Source organism: Cryptomeria japonica, chromosome 4 (assembly GCF_030272615.1).
Source record: "Cryptomeria japonica chromosome 4, Sugi_1.0, whole genome shotgun sequence".
Taxonomy (NCBI): Eukaryota; Viridiplantae; Streptophyta; class Pinopsida; order Cupressales; family Cupressaceae; genus Cryptomeria; species Cryptomeria japonica.
In genome coordinates, this window is record NC_081408.1 from 441,589,390 (window position 1) to 441,613,925 (window position 24,536).

The following is a 24,536-nucleotide window of genomic DNA, read 5'->3' on the forward strand; positions in this document are numbered from 1 at the left end:
CCATAAACACATCAACCTCATGAAAGATTTGGAACATGAAGCCACAAACATGGACAAAGATACAAAGTAAACATTCAAATCCATCCTAATCATAATGACCTCTACAAGTGTTTGAACCTTAATAACTAAGAACAATACCCCATTTTAACCACTGAACTAAATTGTAAACAAATATAATATTTTAATAATTTTTAAACTCTTATAAAATAAAACTACCATACTTACCTTAAAAATCTGCTTACCATCTTTTACAACATTTTTTGTACAAAAAAATAAATGGAAAATATGTATGGATAGAAACATAAAATTCCCCCGTTACAAACATAAATTTTAAAAACTATAGGTATTTCTTGCGATATAAAAATAATTGAACTGAAGTTTTACAAGAGTGATCGCCCTTTGTGTATGATCATTTTGCGCTGCTATCCACTGTTACCAGCGGGCCACTTTCCCTTATGCAATTAGCCGATCTAGGCTTCTTTTGCGAGAAAGCTCGCTTACGGATGTTCGGGAAACCTGTCTCACGCCATTAAACTGGATAGCTGTTAGGGTTTTCAGTTGACTATTCTTTCTTCCGTCAAGAATTGTTATTTATATTTGTTTTCCAGTGGTTCTGCTCAGCATGGCTCCAACCAACCAAAGATCAAGTGGTGAGAAATATGTGGTTCCCTTTTTATGTTCGTTCATTGTTTCTGAATAATATGTCATGCAGTTGAAGCAACTATTGTAGGGGGATTGGTTTCGATTCGTGTTAAGGGTTTTGTAAATTATTCCTGGAAACTTTGCCCCTTTTTTTCATGGGCTTCATTAACCGCATGACACGATTTGTGCAGAAGATTGGCGTCTTTTGGAGCTCATAAGAAACCGGGCATCAAATCTCTTTGAATTTTGCCATTATTAAATGTAATTTTTTTGATGTCTGTAAACGAGTTTCTATTGTCGGCAATCAGTTAGCATTTAAATCTTCACGCTAAGCAGTAGAATCATTCCTCGCTTATTTGCCCCTTCAGAAGTTTTTGCCCACAATACATACCTTACTGTTGGTTTTCGCCGTTTTAATCACCGCTTTACTGCACGAACATATTGAAGCAGTAGTTGTGTAAGGGTTTGGTTTTGGTTCGTCTCATTTGAAAAAAATCTGCTTTCGTAGGTTTCTTAATATTTTCCATTGCAAAGTTTGCCCATATCTTCTCCGTCATTGAAAACAGAATCTTGAGGTAAGCCCTTTAGCACGGTTTCAATGAGTTTTTTTGGGATTCATTTCTTTTCCCGATCCTGGTCTCTTCTGTTCGCTGCTGTTTCTACAATTTTTCCCTTCTCCCTTCGCCCAACTTACATGGGTTGTCAGAAATTACAAGGTGGTTTGGTTTTCATTTAGCTTGTCTGCTTCTCTATTTCTTTCGATTGATTGGCCTTTAGATTTAAAAAAAATGAAGGGTTTGAATGATATTCGCTCGTCGCAGTAGATCTATTGGACAAGTCTGTGGTACAACGTAAAAGTTTATCCTCCCCACACAGTGGGCTATTTATGGTTTCTAATTTTTAATCTCTGTTTCCAGTCTTCTTCATGGGAAGGGCATTCAGAGCTGTCATCAGTTTCTTTGGCTGGGACTTGACAAACTATAAGGAAAATCGAGTCTCTCTCTCTCTCTCTATATATTTATAATTTAAAAAGCTTTAAGGTATGGTGGTTTCATGCAGGGTAATTCACATATCAAATGGTTGGCCGCACTGAAATTAGTTTATTTAGACATTTAGCTTTACATATCTTCCTGTTGTGTGAAACATGTGTTGGAGTGAAACATCAAAAAATATATTCCATTTATTTTTACCGTTGTTACTGGTAAATATCTTTCCCCACTAACAGTAGTTTGACATGGATAGGTACACAACAAATTTTACCCATCGTTGGCCCACCTGAAATGGGTGTTTGGTAGTGCAGTTTCGAGAATTGTTGAGTTTTTCTGTACTGCGACTCTCCAAAAATGCCATTGGGAAGAGCCTTATGATCTCAATATGCAATTGAAAAAATGCCCTTTTTTCTCGAGAAATTTCAATGCTTTCTTCATTGCCAAGTAACACCTACCTTCTAATTCCTTGGTCCGAGATTTATAGTTCAGTTTGTAAAAAGCTTTAGGAACTTTGTTTTTATGAAAACTTTAAGACTTCACTGTTTATAGTTATCCACTGTACCTGAATGTAGCGAGCACCATGGGTCAGTCAGATTTATAAATTTTGGAAAATTGGGGTTTTTTTATTTATACGCTGCTTTTGTGGGCTATGTTTGCTATTGGATCGTGTTAATTATGTAAAGCAGAAAAATCCCAAATCTGATGGATGTTACCTCTCTTTAGGGACATGCAAGTTTCTCATCCTTTGAGTAAAAGGAAACTTGGGGCTCTAGTGGAAGATTGTTCAACTTTAACTTTGGGTCATGTTCATTGTTAATTGAGTACTGTAGGAAAATACTAACATGAGTGGAAGCTTATCACCTTTGAAACATGGGCTTTGAGCAATAGAAAATGAAACTTTTTTCATGTGAGTCACTAAATTCCAATTTCGCCTTTGTCACCAAATTTTACATCCCCTTGTAAATTTTGCTTGTTTATCATTGATTGGATATTTGGCTTTCCTTTCAGTTTTCTCTTTTCTCTAGTGGGTTATGTTCACCAAATGCAAAGGCTAGAACATTGCCAAAATAATTAGCTGGCATTCCCATTTTCATCAAACATGGTCCACCACCAACAGCTACTCCTATTCTATAGTGCTTTATCTTCTGGCTATCTAAATTCACTAGTAGGTTCCATAGGTAAGCACAGAAAGCCTCCAGTTTGTTGTACTTCTTGCCATGTTCAGTTGCACAAGCTTGAATTTTTTCAATGCTTTGGGCATTCAGGTGATAAATTCTACTTGCTAAACTTGGATATTCAATTTGCTGGCTTCTTCCTCCTGGAGTTCGTTTCACACAGACTTTTTCACTGAGAACAGGGGGATCTTGAGGGCGTAGTTTAGATTATACAAAGCTTGGAATTAGAGAATCAATGGACTCCTTTTTAGAAAGCTTGGCCCGACAGGTGAAGAACATGTTGCCAGAAAATCCATTTGCTATCTTGTGATCAAATGTACAGCCAACTGCTATACCTCCACAGCTAAACTCCATCACCTGCATATTTAAAGCAGCCTGAATAAAAATAATGGATTATAGGGTCAATGATATTTAGAGTAACCATTACTTGTATGGGCATCATTGGTTCTTTCAAGTATAATTGAATACACTTGTTGTTGTATTAGTGTTTTCTTCAATTAACAAATCATTTGAATTTTTATTTATTTTTCAGAAAAAAGCTATAAAAATATTCAAAATGTTCTACAATTTAAATATAGATCCTGATTGATATGCTTTTTAAATTTCAAAACTATTACCTAGATTATCAAAGAGCTGCAAGACTGGCTAACTATTACCTAGATTATCAAAGAGCTGCAAGACTGGCTAAATGTCAAATTTTATTCAAGTAGGCTATAGTTTTGAATTTTTTTTATCGATATGAAAATATAATGATATCTCCTAAGAACTAGCAGAATACTAGGAGCAATCATTTCGTTCAAATTCTACACCACAGATAGAATGAAGGGTATTGAGTTGTACAACTTTAGTACCTGAACACTAAATATTGCGTTGCCTCTGCCTTGGGAGGAGTTTGGAAGCAAAGGGACAAGCTTCTCTTCCACTGTTGTATCAGGATCATAAAACCCCACCTGAGCTAGAGCAGTTGCTGAATAAACCTGTGTGAATTCAACTCTTTTGTTATTGCAAAGAAGCTTTGGCTCCCCTACACTATTGGTGATCAATTCTCCAGCAAAAACATAATAATACACCAATGCACTTGAGAGGGAATTTCTCAAAAGAGAAATCATACTCCAAAGTCCAATCAGAGGGTTTGTCATAACAGAAAAATATATGCACAGATACAGGTGGAATTGCTAGATCTAAATTAAAAGCACGTAGTACAACAGGTAGTACAACATCTCTTTTAACATTATGAACATTATAAGCGTCAGGATTGCTTGAAGCAGTAGCAGTCATTTTCAAACAATTGTAAAATGTAACAAGATTGTTGTGTGAGAAAGCCTGAAGCATAGCTTTCTTATATATATGATAAGGATGCCCATATTCCCTAAAGCTAGAGTGCTTTCTTAAGGCAGTAGTGGTTGGTGATAATTGTCTGTTTCTGATTGAATTTAGTCTAGTTTAGTTGTGACCAATTCTACATGGTGCTGGAGTAATTTTTATTAAATGTTTGCTAATTTATGGAAAACAATTGCAGTATTGATATGTTCAATTAAAGTTGTGCGTTCATTTAACAACTTACCTAATTATTGAATTGTCGTTTGATTTGGTATTCCATGGTTGTCAACTTCTTCTAAATGGTTTTGTCTGCTAAAAATCTGTAACTCCCACTGTTATTATTAGTGAGATGCATTTTGGTGTTGCTTTTATTTATTAGATTATTTGTTTTTTCTTTTAACAAAGTAAAGCGTGACAGCAACTGCTAACTTTATCTGGATTAATCATCTCTTCAATGCTAACAAAGGGGAAAATAGTTAATTCAGATATTGTTGAAACTAGCTCAAAATAATGATCAATCACGAAGCTTAACTTTTTGCAATTGCTTAATAATAATTTCAGCTCTTTTCATCTTCCTTGTGATTAAATCACCTTTTAGAATTTCTTGAAGAGACCTTCTGATAACATCTTTTCTAGTTGGGCAGCTCTAATATCATGATAATAAATGTATTATAGACAATTTTGTTCTCTCAACACAAAGAATGTGAACATTGTTTGTTTCATTTGTTTATAAGTTTATATTTTCAGTTATAAGCATTATTAGCAATAGATAGTGTGATGGAATGTTTTTTCAAAAGAATCTAATTGTTTCCAAAGAATGAGAAAATTTCAAGAAAATTTGTACAAATTAACATTCATGTTTTTAGTCAAATCTGTATAACTTTCTATTGTTATCTAAATATCTATATACTAGTAAAATACATTCAGAATTTACCTTTCATTTCCTATTGGTGTTCCCTTGAACCTCCTATAGGTGCAAGTGATAGTATAATATCACCACTATCAACAAACAAAACTGTGTTGGATAGAATACCCCAACTACAAAGGCATCTTTTTTTTTCTCATTCTTCTATAGAGAAATAAGGGATACTGAGAAGAGTTGGGGAATTGCGGAGTGTTAAATCCAATTGGCCAAATATTGTAGTGGGCTCAACCTTTTGGATAGCTGGTCCTCAAGTTTATTGTGGAACTCGTATAATTTTTCCTAAGGTCGGGGCGGATTTTTCAGTATTTGGTTCTTTGTAATCAATTGCCTCTGTGGCTGGAAAGTTCAGCAGATTTCAGAGGGTAAGTATCTTCTCCATGGAAAAATGGAACCCTTAATAAGTAGTTGTCTGTTTTGAGCTATTTGCCCTTTTTCCTTTCAATTTCTTAAATAGTGTAACTTAAGTAGATATCCGTTTTGTGTTATTTAGTACAGATTTAGAGAGTGTAAGTATCTTCACTATGGGAAAATGGAACCCTTAATTAGTAGTTGTCTGCTTTGAGTTATTCGTCTAGATTTGCAGTGGGTTTCAAAGATTTTGACTTGTCTCTGTTTATGTTATTTTGAGTGTTTTGGTATCCCTGGCATAGAGTAAGACTCCTCCTGTGAGCACTATATCTAGGGTTTCTACTTTATTGTATCTTTTCAAAGAAATATCGGATATATTTTATCAAAGGAACAAAACAGTCACTCCAATCTTACAACAGGGTTACATGCATGGCCCCTCCCTTTCCAATACAGCTAATGAATGCGCTTTTATTGGATTAGCATCTCTATTGATGCTTATGGATTTACTTTTCATAAGTAATGCCAATTCTATTACTACCGTCTTCAAGTCCCTTTCTTGGCGGGGAGGGGTTTGTCTCTCTGAAACATTGCCTTACATCTTGATTTCTACAAAATTTCAATAGCTGTCGCATCGTCTCTCTTTTAAGTTTCCTCGTATGTTTCCTTGTTTTAATTTTTGTAATTTTATTGGAGAATGCTGTGATCATGGTTTTTTGACTGGCAAATGGTGTAAATTAGGCCCGTAAGAGTTTGATATATTTGGCTTTTCACCACTGTCTTTTTTTGTTTTTGGGTTTATTTGGTATGTATGAGGGTTAATTTTGAACAAGTTTGAGATGTTTGGAAGCCTTCCTCTTACTCTGAGTGAGAGAGAGATATTTTCAGTCAACATTTGAACCTTCCCCTTTTTTGGGATAAAATCATCTCTTATTATTCTAGGAATGTAAAAGTTACATGAGTGATACATGAGAGTTCAGATCTTAAAAGAAAGGCAGTTAAAAAGAACCATTGGCTTTACATTATTCACTGATAATTTGATTTACACTTGATGAACAATGCCGGTTACATTCTAAATGCCTTTTAAAATCTGACTGAGTTTTTTTTTTTGATTGATAATGGGCCGAAGTTGATAAGGTGTACATACCCTACCCCCTTGTGGGATTTGAACTTGTGACTTCTCTTTCAAGAGCACAAGTTCTCCACCACTAGGCCAACTCAGGTTGTACAAACTGAGAGTTTTTTTTCGATCTATTGTTTTACATTTTGATTTCCACAAAATCCTACAGCCATGAACTGCACCATGTGCTATGACTGTTTGCAGCTATCCTTGAACATTGATGTGCTTTCATCAATTCAATTCTTTTGATTTTTCTTACTTGTGCAATTATGGTTTGCATGTAGGTGGACGTGAATAAGTTAGATGTTGCAAATCAAATCAGTTTTTTGATGGTTTAATATTTGAGCAATCTTAATTTCATTTCTCACATTTTTTAAGGTGTGAAATAGGGAAACTATGTGATTGGATTAACTTGAATTGTGTTTCTGGATTTTCATATATTTTTTTCTCGTCTTTTTCAGGGTGGTAGGAGATAGTTTTTCCTTTTCAGTTTGTGGGCGTTGAAGCAGATTACTCATTTCATTCCTACATGGGTGCCAGAAATATTGTGTCTGATGATGAAGAAGGTATGTCGAATTTAATAGACTTAAGATAAGTCTTGTTTACGGTAGAATTGTGCAGGTACAATATTGTTAATTCAATAATTTGTCTAGTTGTGGAAATATTCAGTATGAGGCATATATTTGAGGACCTGTTTTTGTAGCAATATTCATGGGGGGAGGAATGTGAAAATTTCAACATCTTTGGAAAGTTGATGCAGCATTTACATGGGCATAATTATTTTTTGGTATCATTAAAAAATGTTCAATTGTATAGTTAAAAGCTAAATGTGTTTTTTCTTTCTGTGGCATGTATGCCAAAACTCTTATATGTTGTATTAGATCTTTGTGTGGTTTTGTTGTCTTATAACGATTCTTCATGCATTTATATTCTTTCAAAATATTTTCCACTAGAAATCTTTTGGATTCCATACTGGGTAGTTAAACCCCTCCTTTGTGCAATTTATCTTGCTAAACTTCAATGTCAAGCAGTAGAACATTAGTATTATTGGAATATAGTATAATCTTGTTTATTTATTAACCAAATGCGAGCTAAAGTCCTTGTAAATACAAGATTTAAGGTCATACCATGAAGGAATGTACTTTCAAAGATTTTAGGAATAAACCCTTTTTACACAAAAGAGGGCTAGAAAAAGAGGGGCTGCATGAAAATCATCATTCGTAACTTGTACTGTGGCTATTTGAAATTCAATCCTCCCTTCAAATATGGTAAATTTAAATGTATATTTAAAAAACTGAAAGCATTAGTTGAGAAGTGTGAAACTTCGTTTACAAGAAATGGAATAGAGTTGCCATTGGAAAATCTCAAGTGATGACAAAATAATCTAGAAATTAGGAAATGGAGATGCTTACGGAGAATATGAAGTGATTAGAAAATAATGTGGAAGTTAAGCATATTGTAAATGTTGGAAAGTACCATAACCATAGAAGAAAATAATGAAATCGGCCTATTGTAAAATTTCATATGATGTAATTAGTGAAAGCCAAGTTAGTAGTTCAGATTAAGTTACTGGTTTTGTTATTGATCTTTCAAAGATTTAGTTTGTGGATTTGGCAATTTTTTTTTTTGAGGTTGGGTTCATTTGTACAAACAAATATAAAAGTCATAAATTAATAAAATTATATATTTGTAATCTGAAAAGATTAATATCAGGGCCAATATTACTGTGCCCCTCACAAGGTCTGGGGGCAGCCCCCACCACCAAGCCCAAATGAAGACCTTCAAAACCACACAAACCTTAATAGTACACACCATTTTCATAATTTTTGATAAGGCAAAAAATGCTTATAAAGCCAAAAAATACTGTTTTTGGGGTTTATAATCCACGTTTTTTACAAGCATCACTAGTTAAGGGCTTAGACTCATTGAGTACCCAGCTAGCAATTACCAAAAATTGTCAAAAATTAACCGTCTGTTAACTATGTTGGAAATATTAAAAAATGAAAAAAGAAACAAATTTCAGTCAAAAAAAATCACGAGTTCCATGTTGGCATGTTGAAATTGCCCAGTTTTTGTCTGGGCTCACAGGTTTGTCTAGGATGAACCCAGTCACATTTCTGCACCCACTTGGACCAGAAATTGTACTAAACCTGAATTTGGATAAGTATGGATTAGACCCGGATCCAAGGTCAAAATGGGTAGATTCAGTAACATGGAGTTCAACTATGCTTTTACGACAGTTTTTTTGCTTTTAGGTTTGTTTTGGATTCCTTTGTACAAGAAATATATAAAATCATCAAGATGTACATATTTGTAGCATCAAAACTGTAATTAAATTACAATACCACATATCATCATCTATAGTAAACAAAACCACCTTTTAAAAACTTACCAAATCGTCTTTGATAACAACAGGTGCACCAGCAAGCTTTTGATTTCCTTTAGAAGCTCCATCAAAATTAAGTTTACAGAAACCTGTGGAGGTTTCATCCATCTTGATTTTTACTAGAGGAAGAGGGGAAATATTCTTAAGTTTCAAAAAGTGGTTTTCCTTAGTTGAGAAATACTTCCAATAGAAGTTGACAAATCACTACTTGAATCTTCGACCAAACTTGCTGCCAAGGTGAAGCCTTATCACATATAAGTCTACTATTCCTTTTGAGTCAAATCCCCCAAAGAGTACGTGCAAGAGATGTCTTCCATAGAGAACTAGGTTCTTGGTTTCTCTGAGAAAACAACACACATAGAGATAGATAATCTCTAGAAAGACCAAGTACATTTTAAAAAGCTGAGCAAGACAATTCAAATAGCAAAGGAAAACTCATAATGAAGGAGAATATGATTGCTGGATTTGGAAGAACCTAAGAAGCCTCCCTTTTGCAAGTTATCATTGGACTTTCTATGCTTCTGATAGGTTGTGATGTTATTGGGAAACATCAACTCTATCCAACTGTGGAATTTTAATGCCATTTAGAAGGGAAGGCAAGTGTTTCTTTCTGCAAGTGAGGAAATGGTAGGGAACTCCAATTTCTCTAGTAATCTGCCTCCTTCCAAATCATCTCTCAGTTATCTTTTAACTTGATATCTAACTCTCTAACATGATAGCATGAGCTTACTCAAGAGTAGGCTCCTCAAAGAGGTGTCCAAACTGAAAATCAGTCTAAAATTCCACTTTTGAGCCATCCCATACATACCAAGAAAGCTTCAACCTGATAATATCCCTTGATTTGACTCTGAAATTCCAAATGGAGGATCTGCAAGGGAAGTCTTCTTTAGTGAAAAGATTAAGAGGATCCAAATTAAATAAATATTAGAGAGCTTCATCATTGATCAGGTCCCTTAAAAAATGAAAAAATCTTATGCCAGCTTGCTCCAAGAGCTAGATTATGAAGATTAAGATCCTTCAAACTTGCTCTTTTTTATTCTTTGTTTTGACAAACCTTATCCTAACTGAGAAGGGGATTCTTTTTGGCCTGCAGAAATACCTCTGCTAAAGGAAATTCCTGCAAAGGCTTTTGATCTTAGAGAGAGAAGATTTAGGAAGGGGCAAAATGGACATGAACTGGGCTGGCTTGTACTATTACCCTACTTTTCAAAACCCTCCCTTCCAAATTAAGCACTTACAACTTTTTCTACAGTTTCATCACATAACTTGGCCAAAGATCGGTAAAGAGCAGAACACCAAGATACATATTGTATAGAGTAGCTGGTTCCCTAATTTCCTACGAGGGTTTTCATCTTCTTTGGCTGTAAGATAATTACTTGCAAAGTCACATAAAATTCATTCCCAATTGATATCCTCCATAATGAAATGATCTTCCTTTATACCCAATTGTTGAGGGAGACACCACCCTTCATACCGTTGCTCCCTTTTGAAAAATATAATTGAATTTTGTTTGAACATTTTTGTTAGTGCTGCCACTTCATTATATTAATGATATGGACACTAAATTTTAATTGCCTATTTACAATCTATGCTTCAGTATTTTTGGCGGGGGCAACATTGATGAAATGCTTCAAAGCCAACCCATAACAATCCAAAATCCTTTTGAAAATGTGAGCTTCACCCATGGAAGTTTCTCCAAAAAGGGCATTATCATTACAAATTATATATGAGCGATAGGATCAAGGTTGGGAGAAAAAGTCAAACCTTTTGTAAAACCTTCCATTCTTTGGGTAGAGATAAAAGAACCAAAATAAGGAGATAGCAGGTCCTCTTGTCGTCATTGATGGATTGCCTTGAAGCTAACCATAACAATCCAAAATCCTTTTGAAAGTGTGAGCTTCACCCAATGAAGTTTCTTGCAAAAGGGCGATATCATCTACAAATTACAATCGAGTGATAGGATCGAGGTTGGGAGAAAAAGTCAAATCTTTTAGAAAACTTTCCTTTCTTTGGGTAGAGAACAACCCAAGTAAGGGGATAGGATATCCTCGTCTAGTCCCTCTGGTCCGCCTAGAAAAGCATGGAGATGTTTCATTTACCAAAACAAAAAAGCAGGCCCTTGTGACTGTATTTTAAGCCCACTCCGTCGACATAGAAGAGAATTCAATAGCCTTAAGAGCTACAGAAAGGAAGGGCCAACTTAATCTATCATAGTCTTTAGCAGCATCCTACTTTGTCATGCCCCTGCCAACTTAATAAATAAGATGAAGTTGGATTATTTCTGTTTGTAGGCAATTTCTTTTTGCTTTTTGGTCTTCCTCCCTCACAACCCTAAGAATTGAGTAAACAGTGTTTAATGTTTGATGTAGTCCGTTTGTTCACTGTTTGTTAATCTTTACTTTCTTTTTAGTTTCTTGTTTTGGGCTGAACCTAATTTATGTAAGGGGTTCTGATACCAGAGTATGAAGAAAGTGACATCAGAGATGCTCGTGATACAGAGGCAGTTGATGAAGAGGATGAAGAGGAGGCTGAAGGTATCACATATGCATATTTTCTCTTATTACGATCATAGTCATGCCTTGAATGAAGTCATATGCATGATTTTTTTATGTTCATTGTTGCAAGATATCTTTGTTGTGAAATTAGAAATTTTGCTTAAGTTCAAACAATGATTTAAATGATAAAAGATTGAAGTGCATAATAAATGTACTTTGTATGATCAATGAAGAGGAGGGGCAGGATGAGTATGAGAAAGATGGCTTCATAGTTGATGATGTTGAAGAGGAAGAAGAGGAAGCTAGAGAAAGTAGTGATGAAGAAATGAAAGCAAGGAAAAAAAAAAGGAAGAAAAGGTAGTCTCCAGTACTGTTGATTCCCTACGCTTTCTATGTTAGGAAATGGTATTATTTTACTTTGTTAAACCTATTATTTATTTTATTTTATTTCATTGTTTGTTTTTGTGCTTAGGGAGGCTGAAGAGAATTATGAACTTGATGAAGATGATTATGAGTTACTACAAGAGGCCAATGTGACTGGTTTTCACCGTCCAAAATCTGTATGTCTGTGTGTCTCTGTCTCTGTCTCTGTCTCTCTGTCTGTCTATACTTTCTGAGTCAATTATTTTTACAGAAAAATAATTAATCTGGTATTTTTGTTTGAAAGCAGGGCAGCAAGAAGTTTAAACGCCTTAAGAAAGCTGGAAAGAATGATCGCATAGAGGAAAAGACGGGCTTTTCTGATGAGGATGAGTTGGAAGAGGGTGGTTGGACAGGTGCCACTGCAGAGGAAAAATTGAAACGTAGTTTGTTTGGGGATGATGAAGGTATGAACATTATTCTTATAAAGGGTTTGTTGATCCTCTCCTTGGTTCGCTTGCTGTTTGCCTTTTTTCTCTGCTCTGCCTAGTTGTAATGTAAGGTCTGATCTTTTTCTAGAGTAGATCATTTAGTTAGGCATGGTACTTGTAAACTTGCAGGAGTGCCCCCAGAAGATGTTGCAGAAGAGGAAGACCAGCTTGAAGAAGAGGAGGAGGAGGACATGGGTGAAGAAGATGAAATGGCAGATTTTATAGTTGATGAAGAAGAAGTGGATGAAAACGGCTTACCTGTAAGGTATTTTTTTTGTATTTCCTTTCATTATCAATTTTATTAAGATGATTTATTTTATAATCCAAGATGTGAATGTATTTACTTTCTTGGTTCATGTCTTACAAAACTAGTTTCTTTTGGTTTCTGCTTTAGGAGGAGGAGGAAATCAAAAAAACGAATATCCAGGCAAGCTCCAGGCATATCATCTATTGCTTTGCAAGAAGCACAGGATATATTTGGTGATGTGGATGAACTTTTGAGTCGTCGAAAGCAAGGTCTGAAAGCAAGAGGGTTTGATGGTTTAGGAGGACTTGATGATGACCAAGGTGGAAGGAGACTTGAGGATGAATTTGAGCCAAGCATTCTGGCAGAGAAGTACATGACAGCTAAGGATGATGATATTCGTGAAACAGATGTGCCTGAACGATTTCAGGTGGGTAAAATTTATATTTTATTGATGATAAATTTTGTCTAATGTATTACAGTTACTATTCTATTTATCCATGTTTGGAAATTTAAATGTTAAAGTAATCTTTTTGATGCTAGTTATTTCACTGTAAAGTTTGAAGTTTGTAAAGCCGTTGTATTATGCCTGCTATTATGATTTATTTTAGTATGTGCTTTAAACTTTAGTTCACTTTCTGGGTTGTCTCAATATTGAGTATATTCTGTTGGTTTTCTTCAGTTGTCTGAAGAGATTACTGGTCCGGTTCCACACAATGAGAATACAGTACCAGAGGCAAAGTGGATATATGAGCAAGTATTTGGCTCATTAGCAGTACCCATTAGGAAAGAGTTCCAGCATATTGCACAGCTGGACAAGGAAGAAGTAGTGAAGGATATTGCTAATGTGTTAAAGATGTTCCATGATCAAAAGTTAGAAGTAAGCTCGTTTGTATTTCTGTAAAGTTAAATTTACATGGATTTGTTGTATGCTGGTGAAATAAAGTGTTCTTTGTTAAAATAATGCATTTTTTGGTGAAATAATGCATAATATTTTGTCGAGGACTGATTATTGGATAATTATAAATTGTCTGAGCTGTAAAGTGTTGAATGTGCAAGGTCCCCTTTATTGCTATGTATCGGAAAGAAATGTGTCTCAATTTACTTCGAGATCTAGAGTACAGCTCTACAGAAGCTGCAGACAAATCTGCAGATAAACCCACAGATAAAGCCGCAGACAAAGAAAAGAAGTCTAAAATGAAAATGTACAAGGTAAGAATATAGATCAAGTCTAAAATGAAAATGTACACGGTATGAATATAGATTAAGTATGCCTTTATGTGACAGCAAAATGTCCAGTGGCTTACAATATCCTGTTTTTAGGCATTGTGGGAAATACAGCTTCGGGATAGAAAATGGCTTCTACTTCAAAGGAGGAAGACTGCTCTAAAAGCATCTTATGAGAAACGTGCTGGAGAAGAAGCAAGAAGAGATCCAATCAAATGGAAGCTATTAGAAACAGTTTTTCAGTCCCTTGATGATGCAGAGTCTGAACGGACTATTGATGACTTAGATACAAAATTTAACCTGCATTTTCCTCCCGATGAAATTGAGGTAGAAGAAGGTCAGTTCAAGAGGCCAAAACGCAAATCCATGTATAGCATCTGTCGGAAGTCTGGACTGGGGGCTGTATCAAGAAATTTCGGTCTTACCTCTGAGCAACTGGGCAAGAATCTATTAGCTATGTATAAGGTAACTGGCTGTCTTCTGTATCTAAAACTGCTGTTAATATGATGTGTTGGCTACTTTTCAGCAAATGAATGAAGGTCTGTTTTTGTAAATATTGTGCAGATGCATGAGGTTGAAGATGATAGTAATGCACCGGAGGATGTGGCAGCTGGATTTTCTGCTGGAGAATTTGGGGATCCACAGTCAGTGCTCAAAGGTGCTAGGCACATGGTATGCATTTTTCATCACTTTTATTGTGTATTGCTTGATTCATGTGGTAAAGTTTTATCATCTAATGGAATATTGGTGCTTTTTTCAGGCAGCAGTAGAAATCAGTTGTGAGCCAGCTGTTAAGGAATATGCCCGTACTTTCTATATGGAAAAGGCAGTTGTAACTACAAAGCCTACTGCTGATGGTAACAATGCTATAGGTTCGTTTCATCAGTATGCTAGGGTAAAGTGGCTAAATAACAAGCCAATAAGTAAGTTTGATGATGCACAGTGGCTTCTCATTCAGAAAGCTGAAGAAGAGAAACTTCTTCAGGTTACTATTGGTTTGCCTAAGGACGACTTAGATGGCACTTTAATGAATGAATTTGAAGCTTTCTATCTTAGTGATGGGGTGAGCAGATCTGCACAGCTTTGGAATGAACAACGTAAATTAATATTGAAGGATGCCATATGCAATTACATTTTGCCTAGTATGGAGAAGGAAGCTCGAATAGTGTTGTCTGCAAGAGCCAAAAACTGGCTGGTTCAGGACTATGGATATCAGCTGTGGAAGAGAGTCTCAGTTGCACCTTTTCAGCGTCAGAAACCTGACAATGACGAGTCATCTGAAGAAGATGCAGAAACACGTATAATGGTCTGCTGTCAAGGGTCCAATAAAGATCCAACAACATTTGTGATGCTAGATCCTGCTGGTGAAGTTCTTGATATTCTTTTTACATCACATCTAAGTATTCGTTCAAAGAATTCTGGTCTGCAAAAGCGAAAGGAGAATGACCAGCAGCGCCTTTTGAAGTTTATGATGGATCATCAACCTCATATAGTTGTTTTGGGAGCCTCAAATTTGCGTTGTAAATACTTGAAGGATGATATCTTTGAGGTATGAAACAAAGACTTAAGTTATTACTTATTTTGCCGAGAGGCGATCTACAATGGAATCAAAGTCGTCTGTAAACACAAAACGCTTTCAAGAAAAAATTGACAGTTTCATGCCTGTTTAAATACTGCCCTTTAGTGGTTGTGAAATGCCTGCAGTTGAAATTTCATTCGAATGACAGTTCCAAAAATCGAATCTGTCAGAGGAATCTCTGCCACCTAGCGATAACACAAATTATATTACACCGCAAACCTGCTGCACACTTAATAGATTTGTAAAAAATGGCAAATATAGTGATTGTATTGATATCCACCCAGCATATGCATGCATTTAAATTTTTTGTAACTGATAAAGTGACTAATATATTTTAAATGTGCATGATTTGGCTATGCTGACGTGAAACTGAAGGAGGTTGAGGGCAATATAGAATTTCCATTTCATGTTTTTTGTGCACCATTTTGTATAAAACTGTCAGACTGATCTATTCTGTGCTATGAGTGTTTTCCATATAAGTTTTGTCTTGTACATTTCAAGAGACCAGTGTAAAGTGCTTGATAGAACCAAGAGTCTTTCTTCCATTTCTTTTGCTAGAAACATATTCATATTAAAACCCTATTATTTGCAATATCCTGTTCTCATTTTAGCTTTTTGTTTGGAAAAAATTTCTTTCTTGTATAGCAATTCCACGTAACTTGGCTGCAGAATTTATTTGAAGTTTTGTTTTAACAGGACCATTTTGTGCATATATTCCCTTAAATTAATGCCAAGTTATTGTGGTGTATCCGCTTTTATAATCTCCAGATCAATCCATTCTTGGTGTTATTTTTATTGAGTGCAACAGAAATTGTGTTTCCTGGGTTCAATAACTAACCATATTTTGCCGCTGTAAACTGCCTCCTCTTTATTGCTTTATTTCTTGGCGATTCTGGCTTTAAATTTAAGAGCTTGAAAACATAGTAAATGCACATCCAGGCACCTCTAGACCTACAAAATTCTTGAGTGATTTCCCAGTGTAACAGTGTCATAAAATGGTTATGTTTTGTTAGCAGAATATTACAACACATTTAAATAGAAATTTGTCTTTTAACTGATATTATATATAACCAGAAATGCGCTGAATCCTTAAGAGCATCAGATATGAGCCTTGTTTTACATATGACACTTCGTTGATATCGACTCTTAGCTTAGCTCTGTATCTCAATTTTTGTTATATTTTTAAACTTTTCCTAACCTTGAATAGTTCCAGTCCTTGTCTCTAGCCACCATTTTAAGGCAGCTTGCAGCATTTGGATATAATGACATTGAGGAGATTGTTTTTAAATCAATTATGCATTTGAAAACAATTTTACATCGAGGAGATTGTTTTTAAATCAACAATGATGTTTCAAATTTTCTTCAATAATATATCAGAAAGAAAGAAAAAAGAGAGTTATTTGAAATGTCAATATAAAATCTAAAATCTATACAGTTGATCTCAGAAACAATCCGCATACTGAAAATTTCAATTATATTAATGACATTAATCCTGTTGGCTATATCCAAACCGATTTCATTTGTTGTGCATCTTTTTCTTTTGTAGGTTAGCTTATATGTTTTGTAGATCACCTAAAGAAATGGGAAACATCGAGACTGCTAGCTATTGACAAAGGTCCAAGAGACATGTATTTATAAGCATTAGATTTAATGGATTATCCAAAAAAAATAATGTATTAAAAGTTCATTCTTACATAAATCATTTAAATTAAAATTGAATGTATTAATTTCTGACATTTTATGTAGTTGTTAAAATTGAATGTATTAATTTGTGACTTGATACAATTGGCTAATGAAAATATATGTATAGTAAATCTGTTGATTGTTGCATATTTTCTTGTATATGATGCTTTATAAAGCATGTGTTGAGTTATTTTCATCTTCTTGCATAATGCCTCTAATAACATATTCATATTGAATCTTTTGATTGTTGTGAGTAATTTCTTGCTTAGCTCTCATTTGTCACATAGAAGGTACAGTGATTTATTCATATTTATTAATGTTAAATATTTTGAAATTTGATATCTCTTGGCAAATTTTACATAGATATTTTTAAAATATAAGTATACTAGTTTCATACTTTCAATAATTGACTTCTAGGTTTGGTGGAAAAGTATGGGTAAACACTTGTAATTGTTGCTTCGTTTGATTTTGGGTTCTGTTGTTTTTTGGCTCAGGTTATTTTTAAGATTGTGGAGGAGCATCCACGTGATTTGGCAGAAGGCTTGGACACGATAAATGTTGTTTATGCAGATGAATTTTTACCTACACTTTATGAGAATTCTCGCATCTCTCAGGATCAGTTGCCAACACAGAGAGGTATGCAGAAACTAAATCTGGATCATTGATATTACTTAATAAATAATGGATTAAAGAACCTTATGTTAGAATTAAATCTTGCAGGGATTGTGAGGCGTGCTGTGGCTCTTGGTCGGTATCTTCAGAATCCATTGGCCATGGTTGCAACATTATGTGGTCCTGGCAAGGAGATATTATCATTGAAGCTTCATTCACTGGAACATTTCCTGAGTCTAGATGACAAGTATGAAGCTGTCGAACAGGTAATGGTTACAGTAACCAACCAAGTTGGTGTTGACATAAACCTAGCAGCATCACATGAATGGATGTTTTCACCTCTGCAATTTGTAGCTGGCCTTGGACCAAGAAAAGCTGCTTCCATACAAAGGGCTATTTTGAGGGCTGGAAGGGTTTACAGTCGCAGAGAATTGTTGACCCCTCTAGAAGCTATGAAGCGACTTGTATTTATAAATGCTGCTGGTTTTTTAAGGGTTAGAGGGACTGGGCAAGCAGCTTCTGGGAACCATGTTATGGATCCATTGGATGATACTAGAATTCATCCAGAGTCATATGAACTAGCCAAGAAAATGGCTGAGGATGTATATTGTGAAGATGCAGGACAGGATATAGATGACATGGATGAGGAAACACAAGAAATGGCAGTTGAACATGTCAAAAAATATCCCAATCTGTTAATGACTCTTGATATAGATGAATATGCTAGAAGCGTGGAACAAAGGACATCCAATAAAAAGCGGGAAACACTTGCTGACGTAAAGATTGAATTGGTACATGGATTCAAGGATTGGCGAACACCATATAAAGAGCCATCCCAGGATGAGGAATTTTATCTGCTAACTGGAGAAAATGAAGAGACCCTTTCAGTGGGGAAAATTGTACAAGCAACTGCCCGTAGAGTCCTAAATAATCGCATAATTTGTGATCTGGAATCAGGTTTGACAGGTATAATAATGAAGGAACAGCTTTCTGATGATATAGATATAGATCCAATAGAAAAGGTTGCAGAAGGCAGCATCCTTACCTGTCGGGTGAAATCTATGCAAAAAGCAAAGTATCTAGTTGATTTAACTTGCAAGGCGAGTGAGCTGAGGAATGATAACTGGCAGCCGCAGAATGGAGAGGTTAAGGAGGTTAAGGATCCATATTTTGCGAAAGCGGATACCATTAAACAAAGTGAACAAGAGAATGCAAGGAAAGCAAAGGAACTTGCAAAAAAATCTTTCAAGCCTCGGATGATTGTGCATCCACGCTTCCTGAATATTTCAGAGGATGAAACCATTAAGGTATTTCACATATATATCTGCTGTAGCCTCACAAAATATTTATAAATGATGGTGAATTAATATATGTTTCTGAGTGCATAGAATAATAAAATCTGATTATGTATTTCACATATATATCTGCTGTAGCCTCTTAACATATTAAATTATTAATTAGTGCATATTATACTTGCTGTTGTCTGGAGATGTATTGATGTCCAGTCATAACTAAACTTATGGAATTCTCACCGCTGCCTTGATAATCCCCCCTTTCTTCAGACACTCTTCCCATTTTATATCTTATCTTCTTATGAGCCCAACCTCTATGTATGCCTTTTGACTTATATAGAAAGGCATCCCTTTGAATGGTCATAGCCTCTAGTTAATAGTTACTTTTTCTTAATCACATCTTCTACTTATTACTAATCGCTGCTTTTGGTTAACTTTAAATGATGTATACTTCCTTCAAATATTCTTTTATTTATACATGGGACTCTGAGTGCATATCCCTTTCATACGAAGAGCATCTCTTCTGAATAGAAGTTCACTGCATCCTTATTCAAATATGTTATTTATAAAATCCACACTTTTCATATTGTTTATTTGTTTGTGATTAACACAAACTCTTATCGCCTGGAATATTAAATGATTCATTCTTCTAATGAATCACACTTGCACCATGATGAATTGAACCTTCGATCGGTGACTTGTCTTAACACCCCGTTTGGTTTAATAATGTTTTAAACTGCTTATTGGAGATGTTCTGTTGTTATTATAGATGATCATAGTCGCTGTTGTTAATACCTTTATTATCATATATGCAATTTTTTTGCTGTGGCGGTAAACAAACTGGTGTATTGTAATCGATCCTTGTCCAAATATATACAACGACTATTATTGTAATTAGCTGTTCATTATTATTGACAATATGATTAAGATGAGTGTCATCCCTTTTTAATTGCTGACTATATCTTGGTTATTCTTATTACCATGTGTTATTGATCACAGCTTTCTTTTTAGTGATTATTAAATTACTGTTATCGATAGTGTGGTCTCTGAATATTACCTCTGAATTATGCAACCGGAACATGCCAAAGGCAGATGCTCCAACGAGCAGATCCAGTAAAGGATATAAAATCATCTCAATAAATCAACCGAACTATTTTGTCTTTGTCATGATTTATTCATGATAATACAAGGAGCTTTCTTCTGTTTGGTTCTGGAGCTTTATCATTTGGATGGGGACATCACAGTCTCCCCTCCTTGAAAATGCTTGCCCTCAAGCATTCATAAAAATCACCAATTCAAATAATTATTTTACATCATGCCTTTACATATAAATCTATTTATTATCAAGCATAAAGATGGGGACATGACATCTAGAAGATCCATTTTACTAGTAAATAGGGCCTCTATAAAATGAACAAATACGTAGCTTATAATGTTCTCTTTATTTTGATTAATTGAAAATTGTTATGTACACCTGCAGGCTGTATAGTTACCTTCTGTGGCTAGCACAAATTTTAATTTATTTTCCTGTTTAAATATCCTTCTTTTAGATAGGCTCTGCTCATAGTTTCTTGTCTCATGTTTGCTGTAAGATTCATTACAGTAGTAAATAGGGCAAATCTCTTTGAATGCTACCTTATTTATTTATTTATTTTCAAATTGCAAATTACAAGTCTTCAACAAGGCACACAGGTATCCCACCTGATATTTTGGAAATTTGGCTTCATTTCCATGCCATTTATATCATATTTGTTTCTAAATTTTCTATAAATATAATGTGGCTCAAAGCATAGAACAGATAGGTATACCAAATCCATATGCTGACAGCTTTGCATGTATGTACCTGAGCATTGGTAGCAGGATAGGCATTCTAAGATGATCAATTGATATTATATTCAATGACATAATTTTAACTACATTGTGGTTGCCTTTTCGTACAGTTTTTATCAGATAAAGATGCAGGAGAGAGTATTATCCGTCCAAGTTTGAAAGGGCCTACTCACTTGATGCTAACTCTGAAAATATTTGATGGAGTTTATGCTCACAAGGATATTGTGGAAGGAGGAAAAGACCATAGGGATTTTGCTAGTTTCCTTCGACTTGGGAAAACACTTTCAATTGGGGAGGAGACATTTGAAGATCTTGATGAGGTTTGCCTAACACAAAATTAAGTTTACCATGACAAAGAATTAAAGAATTCATGGCTTGAAATTTACTTTGAAGGCTTGAATGTTTTAACTGATTTTGTAAATTTAAAATGCAGGTCATAGATAGATATGTGGATCCGCTCATTAGCAATTTGAAGGCAATCCTTGACTACAGGAAATTCAGGAGGGGAACAAAAGCAGAGGTTGATGATGCATTACGAAAGGAAAAATATGAAAATCCAACAAGAATTCCATATTATATATCTGTTTCACATGAACATCCTGGGGCATTTTTGCTTAGTTATATTAGGAGTACAAATCCTCATCACGAGTATTTTGGGCTATATCCAAAAGGATTTAAGTTCAGAAAGAGAATGTTTGACAATCTGGACAAGCTGGTTTCCTATTTTCAAAAGCATATAAATGATCTTGTCCAACAAGATTCTCTTCCTCCAATTAGGTCGGTTGCAGCAATGGTTCCCATGAAAAGCCCAGGTCCGGGAGGATCTGCAGGTGGAGGTGGTTCTGTTGGAAGTGGTTGGGGAGGATCAGCCACAAACAGTGGTGGAGGGGGAGATGGTGGCTGGGCAGGGTCAGCCATGGATGGTGGTAGAGGGGGAGATGGTGGTTGGAGAGGATCAGCCACTAATAGCGGGGGAGATGGTTGGCAGGGCCCCATGGGTACAGATTGGGAAAGATCATCCACACCAGGTTCAAGAACAGGTGGAAATGATTATCATCTTCATAGTGCCAGTGGTGGGCTTCCAAGTGGTTTACCTAGGCCACCAAACAGTCGAGAAAGGGGAAGGGGAGTAAGAGGTGGTGGCAGTAGCAGTGCTGGTTGGAACGAAGGAAGAGATGGTGGATTTGATAGAGGTGGAAATGAGGGCAGGGGTGGAGGTATGAGAGGTAGGTGGAGCGAGGATGGAAGAAACAGATGGGGAAGAAATAATGGAAGAGGTATAGGGTCTGGAAGGGGAGCCAATGAAGCAAATATTAACAATAGGTGGGGGCGAAATTCTGGTGATGCATGGGGATCAAAAACTGAGGAATGGGGCAGCAATTCTGGCAGCAGAATTCCGGAATCTCCTGCACGAGGAGCTTGGCCTGTGAGCTCTGGGGAAAGTGAGTTGAACAGACGGGGAAGTGATGGGTGGGATACTGGAAAATTAAGCGATGGCTGGAATTCTGCCAAAGTTAGTGATCGTGATGCTACATTGAAAGATAGTACAGGCAGACAAGAGGGTCTCAGTAAAGTTGGTGATGACATGCCAAGCACTTCAAAAGATTGGGCTAAACAGCCTAGTGGATGGGATCATGCAGCAGCAGGTAGTAATGGGAGTGTTGGAGGTAGTGGTTGGGAGTCATAAGGTGGCATTGGCAAATAACAGAGGCCATGCAGACCTTATAACTGAATCGACTGGGATATTTACAGCTTTAGTAGTTTACATAATCTATTTCTGCTTAGCTGTTGTGTTGTTTGCTTGAAACCATGGAAAGCTGTCATCATCAAGCCACTTGAATGAATTCAGAAATCGTTCTCTTCAGTTTCACCCTCCCTGACTATAACAAATTCTTCATTGAACTGCAAATAGTGTCCAAGATTTTTGTACAGTAGGCTATGGAGTTACACAATCTATATTCCTTCATATTAATTAATTACATAATTGCAACTAATCTAATTATATAATTCTTCTCTAGTTGACAGTTTCAAAGGTACAAATTGCAAACCAAATTATTGATTGGGTACTTCAGTTCTTATTTATTGTATTTTTAGTTTGAAATTATGGAAAGCTGTTATTATCAAGCGCCTTGAACGAATCCAGAATTGTCCTTATTAGTCCCGCCTATCTATAGGTGGAGACTAATGTTTTCACTTAACTTTTTTTTTATTAGTTCTGCCTAGAAATCAGTTAACACAGACAAGCCCCTTAGTAAACTGTTATAACTTGCAAAACACTCTCTTTTCTCTGACTATGGATTGTCAGAAAACTTCAAATGATCACTGTGATATTAGGCCAAAGCTGATGGTTGTTTCTTGGACAGTAATACCTGAACTTCCTTTGATGAGGGCTGCTTTCTAAGGGCTCATATATGCCTCAACAGGGCTGCTACTATCATGAGACTGAGTTTATGGGGCGACTATCTTGGACTGCAACTCTTGCTCATAACCTATACACCTTCTATGACTTTTTCTGTCTTTTCCTTCATTGTCCTGGCTGCGATTTGTAGGAACTTCAGGCTTTAACAGTCCACTTTCCTTGACAGTGGACTCCAATATGTTCTCTGTTTCTTTTGAATTGTGACCTTTCTCTCTGCAAATTACCAACCATAGGATGCACACACTGGTATATAGTGACTTATATATTCATCCTTTGGACTGTGAAGTTTGGCTTTAAGCATTCATTCTTTGTGTTATGACAATGACTGTCATTGACAACTTCTTCAAGGTCTAAAGTGCATCTCCTTCTACTGGATAATAACAAAAAGAAATGTATATGGTACTGTCACTGCACTTTATCATTTGTAGCAGCCTTTTGATGCTACCGCTTCCTTTGAACGATAGCCTCCCTACCCTCCTGTCTGACATCTGTTGCACGTGGCCCCTCCTTCCCTGCAGTCTGGAAACTCGTGAGCGGGCGTTGAAAGGTGGTGCCGTGAAAGGTGAAGGCAGGGATCCCGCAGTCCCGCATGCAGAGAGCACACCAACAAAGCTAACCCAATTTGGTTTAATGCCACCCTGCACCATTTGTTCAAACAGTTGCAGGGCCTCCTTTCCCTTTCCATGCTGGGCACAACCTTATATTATTGAATTCCAGGAGACCACATTCTGTTGATGCATATTGTCAAACATATGATACGCATCCTCTACGATACCAGATTTGGACATACCAACAAGTGCACTACACACAATCATTCTCAAATCCACTCACAATAATATGGGCGTGGAACTGCTTACCCGATTCAAGTGCTGCTATGTTAGCACATACACTCAGAACACTAGCCATTATAAAACCATCTGGCTTCAGGTTTGACTTTTGCATTTCCTTAAATAAATTCAACGACTCTTCGACATAACCATTCTGTGCATGCCCTGTTATAATTGCAGTCCAGGAAATCACATCTGGCTCTGGCATTCCATGAAACAGTGCAAGAGCTTCTTTGAGAGAGCCACTCCGAGCGTTGGCTGTGATCATTGCATAGAAGAATAAAATGTATATATTGATGATTATGTTATAAGGTTCCATTCCATGTCCACTAAATTTCTTGGTCCCATACATGATATTAAATAATAAAATATTTTGATGTAGAATCATACTTGAAATCCCACACGGGACCGATAGAGACAAACCTCCCCTTAACCTTTGTTTTTGTATATGTTTTATGCTCTTATAGGTGGAATACAAGTATATAGTTTGAATAAGTGATCAATATCATAAAAGGAATTTCCCTATACAATTTTAGAAAATTAGAATTTAATGGAATAGGCCAGTCTCCCATGTT

The 24,536-nt window shown here is 35.9% G+C and overlaps 1 protein-coding gene across 5 annotated transcripts; it reads left to right on the forward strand.

Annotated features, from left to right (window-relative positions):
• Positions 1 to 377: 377 nt before the first annotated feature.
• LOC131030388 (transcription elongation factor SPT6-like) lies at positions 378 to 22,732 on the forward strand. 5 transcript variants are annotated; one of them, XM_057961199.2, is made up of 18 exons: positions 378 to 650; positions 834 to 903; positions 6,978 to 7,082; positions 11,362 to 11,436; positions 11,631 to 11,754; positions 11,870 to 11,957; positions 12,065 to 12,224; positions 12,378 to 12,513; positions 12,643 to 12,922; positions 13,175 to 13,372; positions 13,552 to 13,704; positions 13,816 to 14,184; positions 14,284 to 14,391; positions 14,480 to 15,268; positions 17,476 to 17,617; positions 17,702 to 18,900; positions 20,826 to 21,035; positions 21,149 to 22,732. In XM_057961199.2, the coding sequence occupies exons 3-18, from the start codon at positions 7,046 to 7,048 to the stop codon at positions 22,400 to 22,402; spliced, it is 5,322 nt and encodes a 1,773-aa protein (XP_057817182.1). In that variant the 5' UTR covers positions 378 to 650; positions 834 to 903; positions 6,978 to 7,045; the 3' UTR covers positions 22,403 to 22,732. The 5 variants fall into 5 exon arrangements, with proteins under 5 accessions (XP_057817182.1, XP_057817191.1, XP_057817172.1 ...); XM_057961208.2 differs by having other exon boundaries at positions 837 to 903; XM_057961189.2 differs by lacking the exon at positions 834 to 903.
• The last annotated feature ends 1,804 nt before the right edge of the window (positions 22,733 to 24,536 follow it).

What these genes read in the sequence shown, in the direction of transcription:
- LOC131030388 (XM_057961199.2), top strand. Translation starts at nt 7,046, where the DNA reads ATGGGTGCCAGAAATATTGTGTCTGATGATGAAGAAG. An exon ending in TTTGTTTGGGGATGATGAAG is followed by an intron (nt 12,225 to 12,377) that starts GTATGAACATTA and finishes GTAAACTTGCAG; the next exon opens with GAGTGCCCCCAGAAGATGTT. An exon ending in TGAAGGATGATATCTTTGAG is followed by an intron (nt 15,269 to 17,475) that starts GTATGAAACAAA and finishes TTTTTGGCTCAG; the next exon opens with GTTATTTTTAAGATTGTGGA.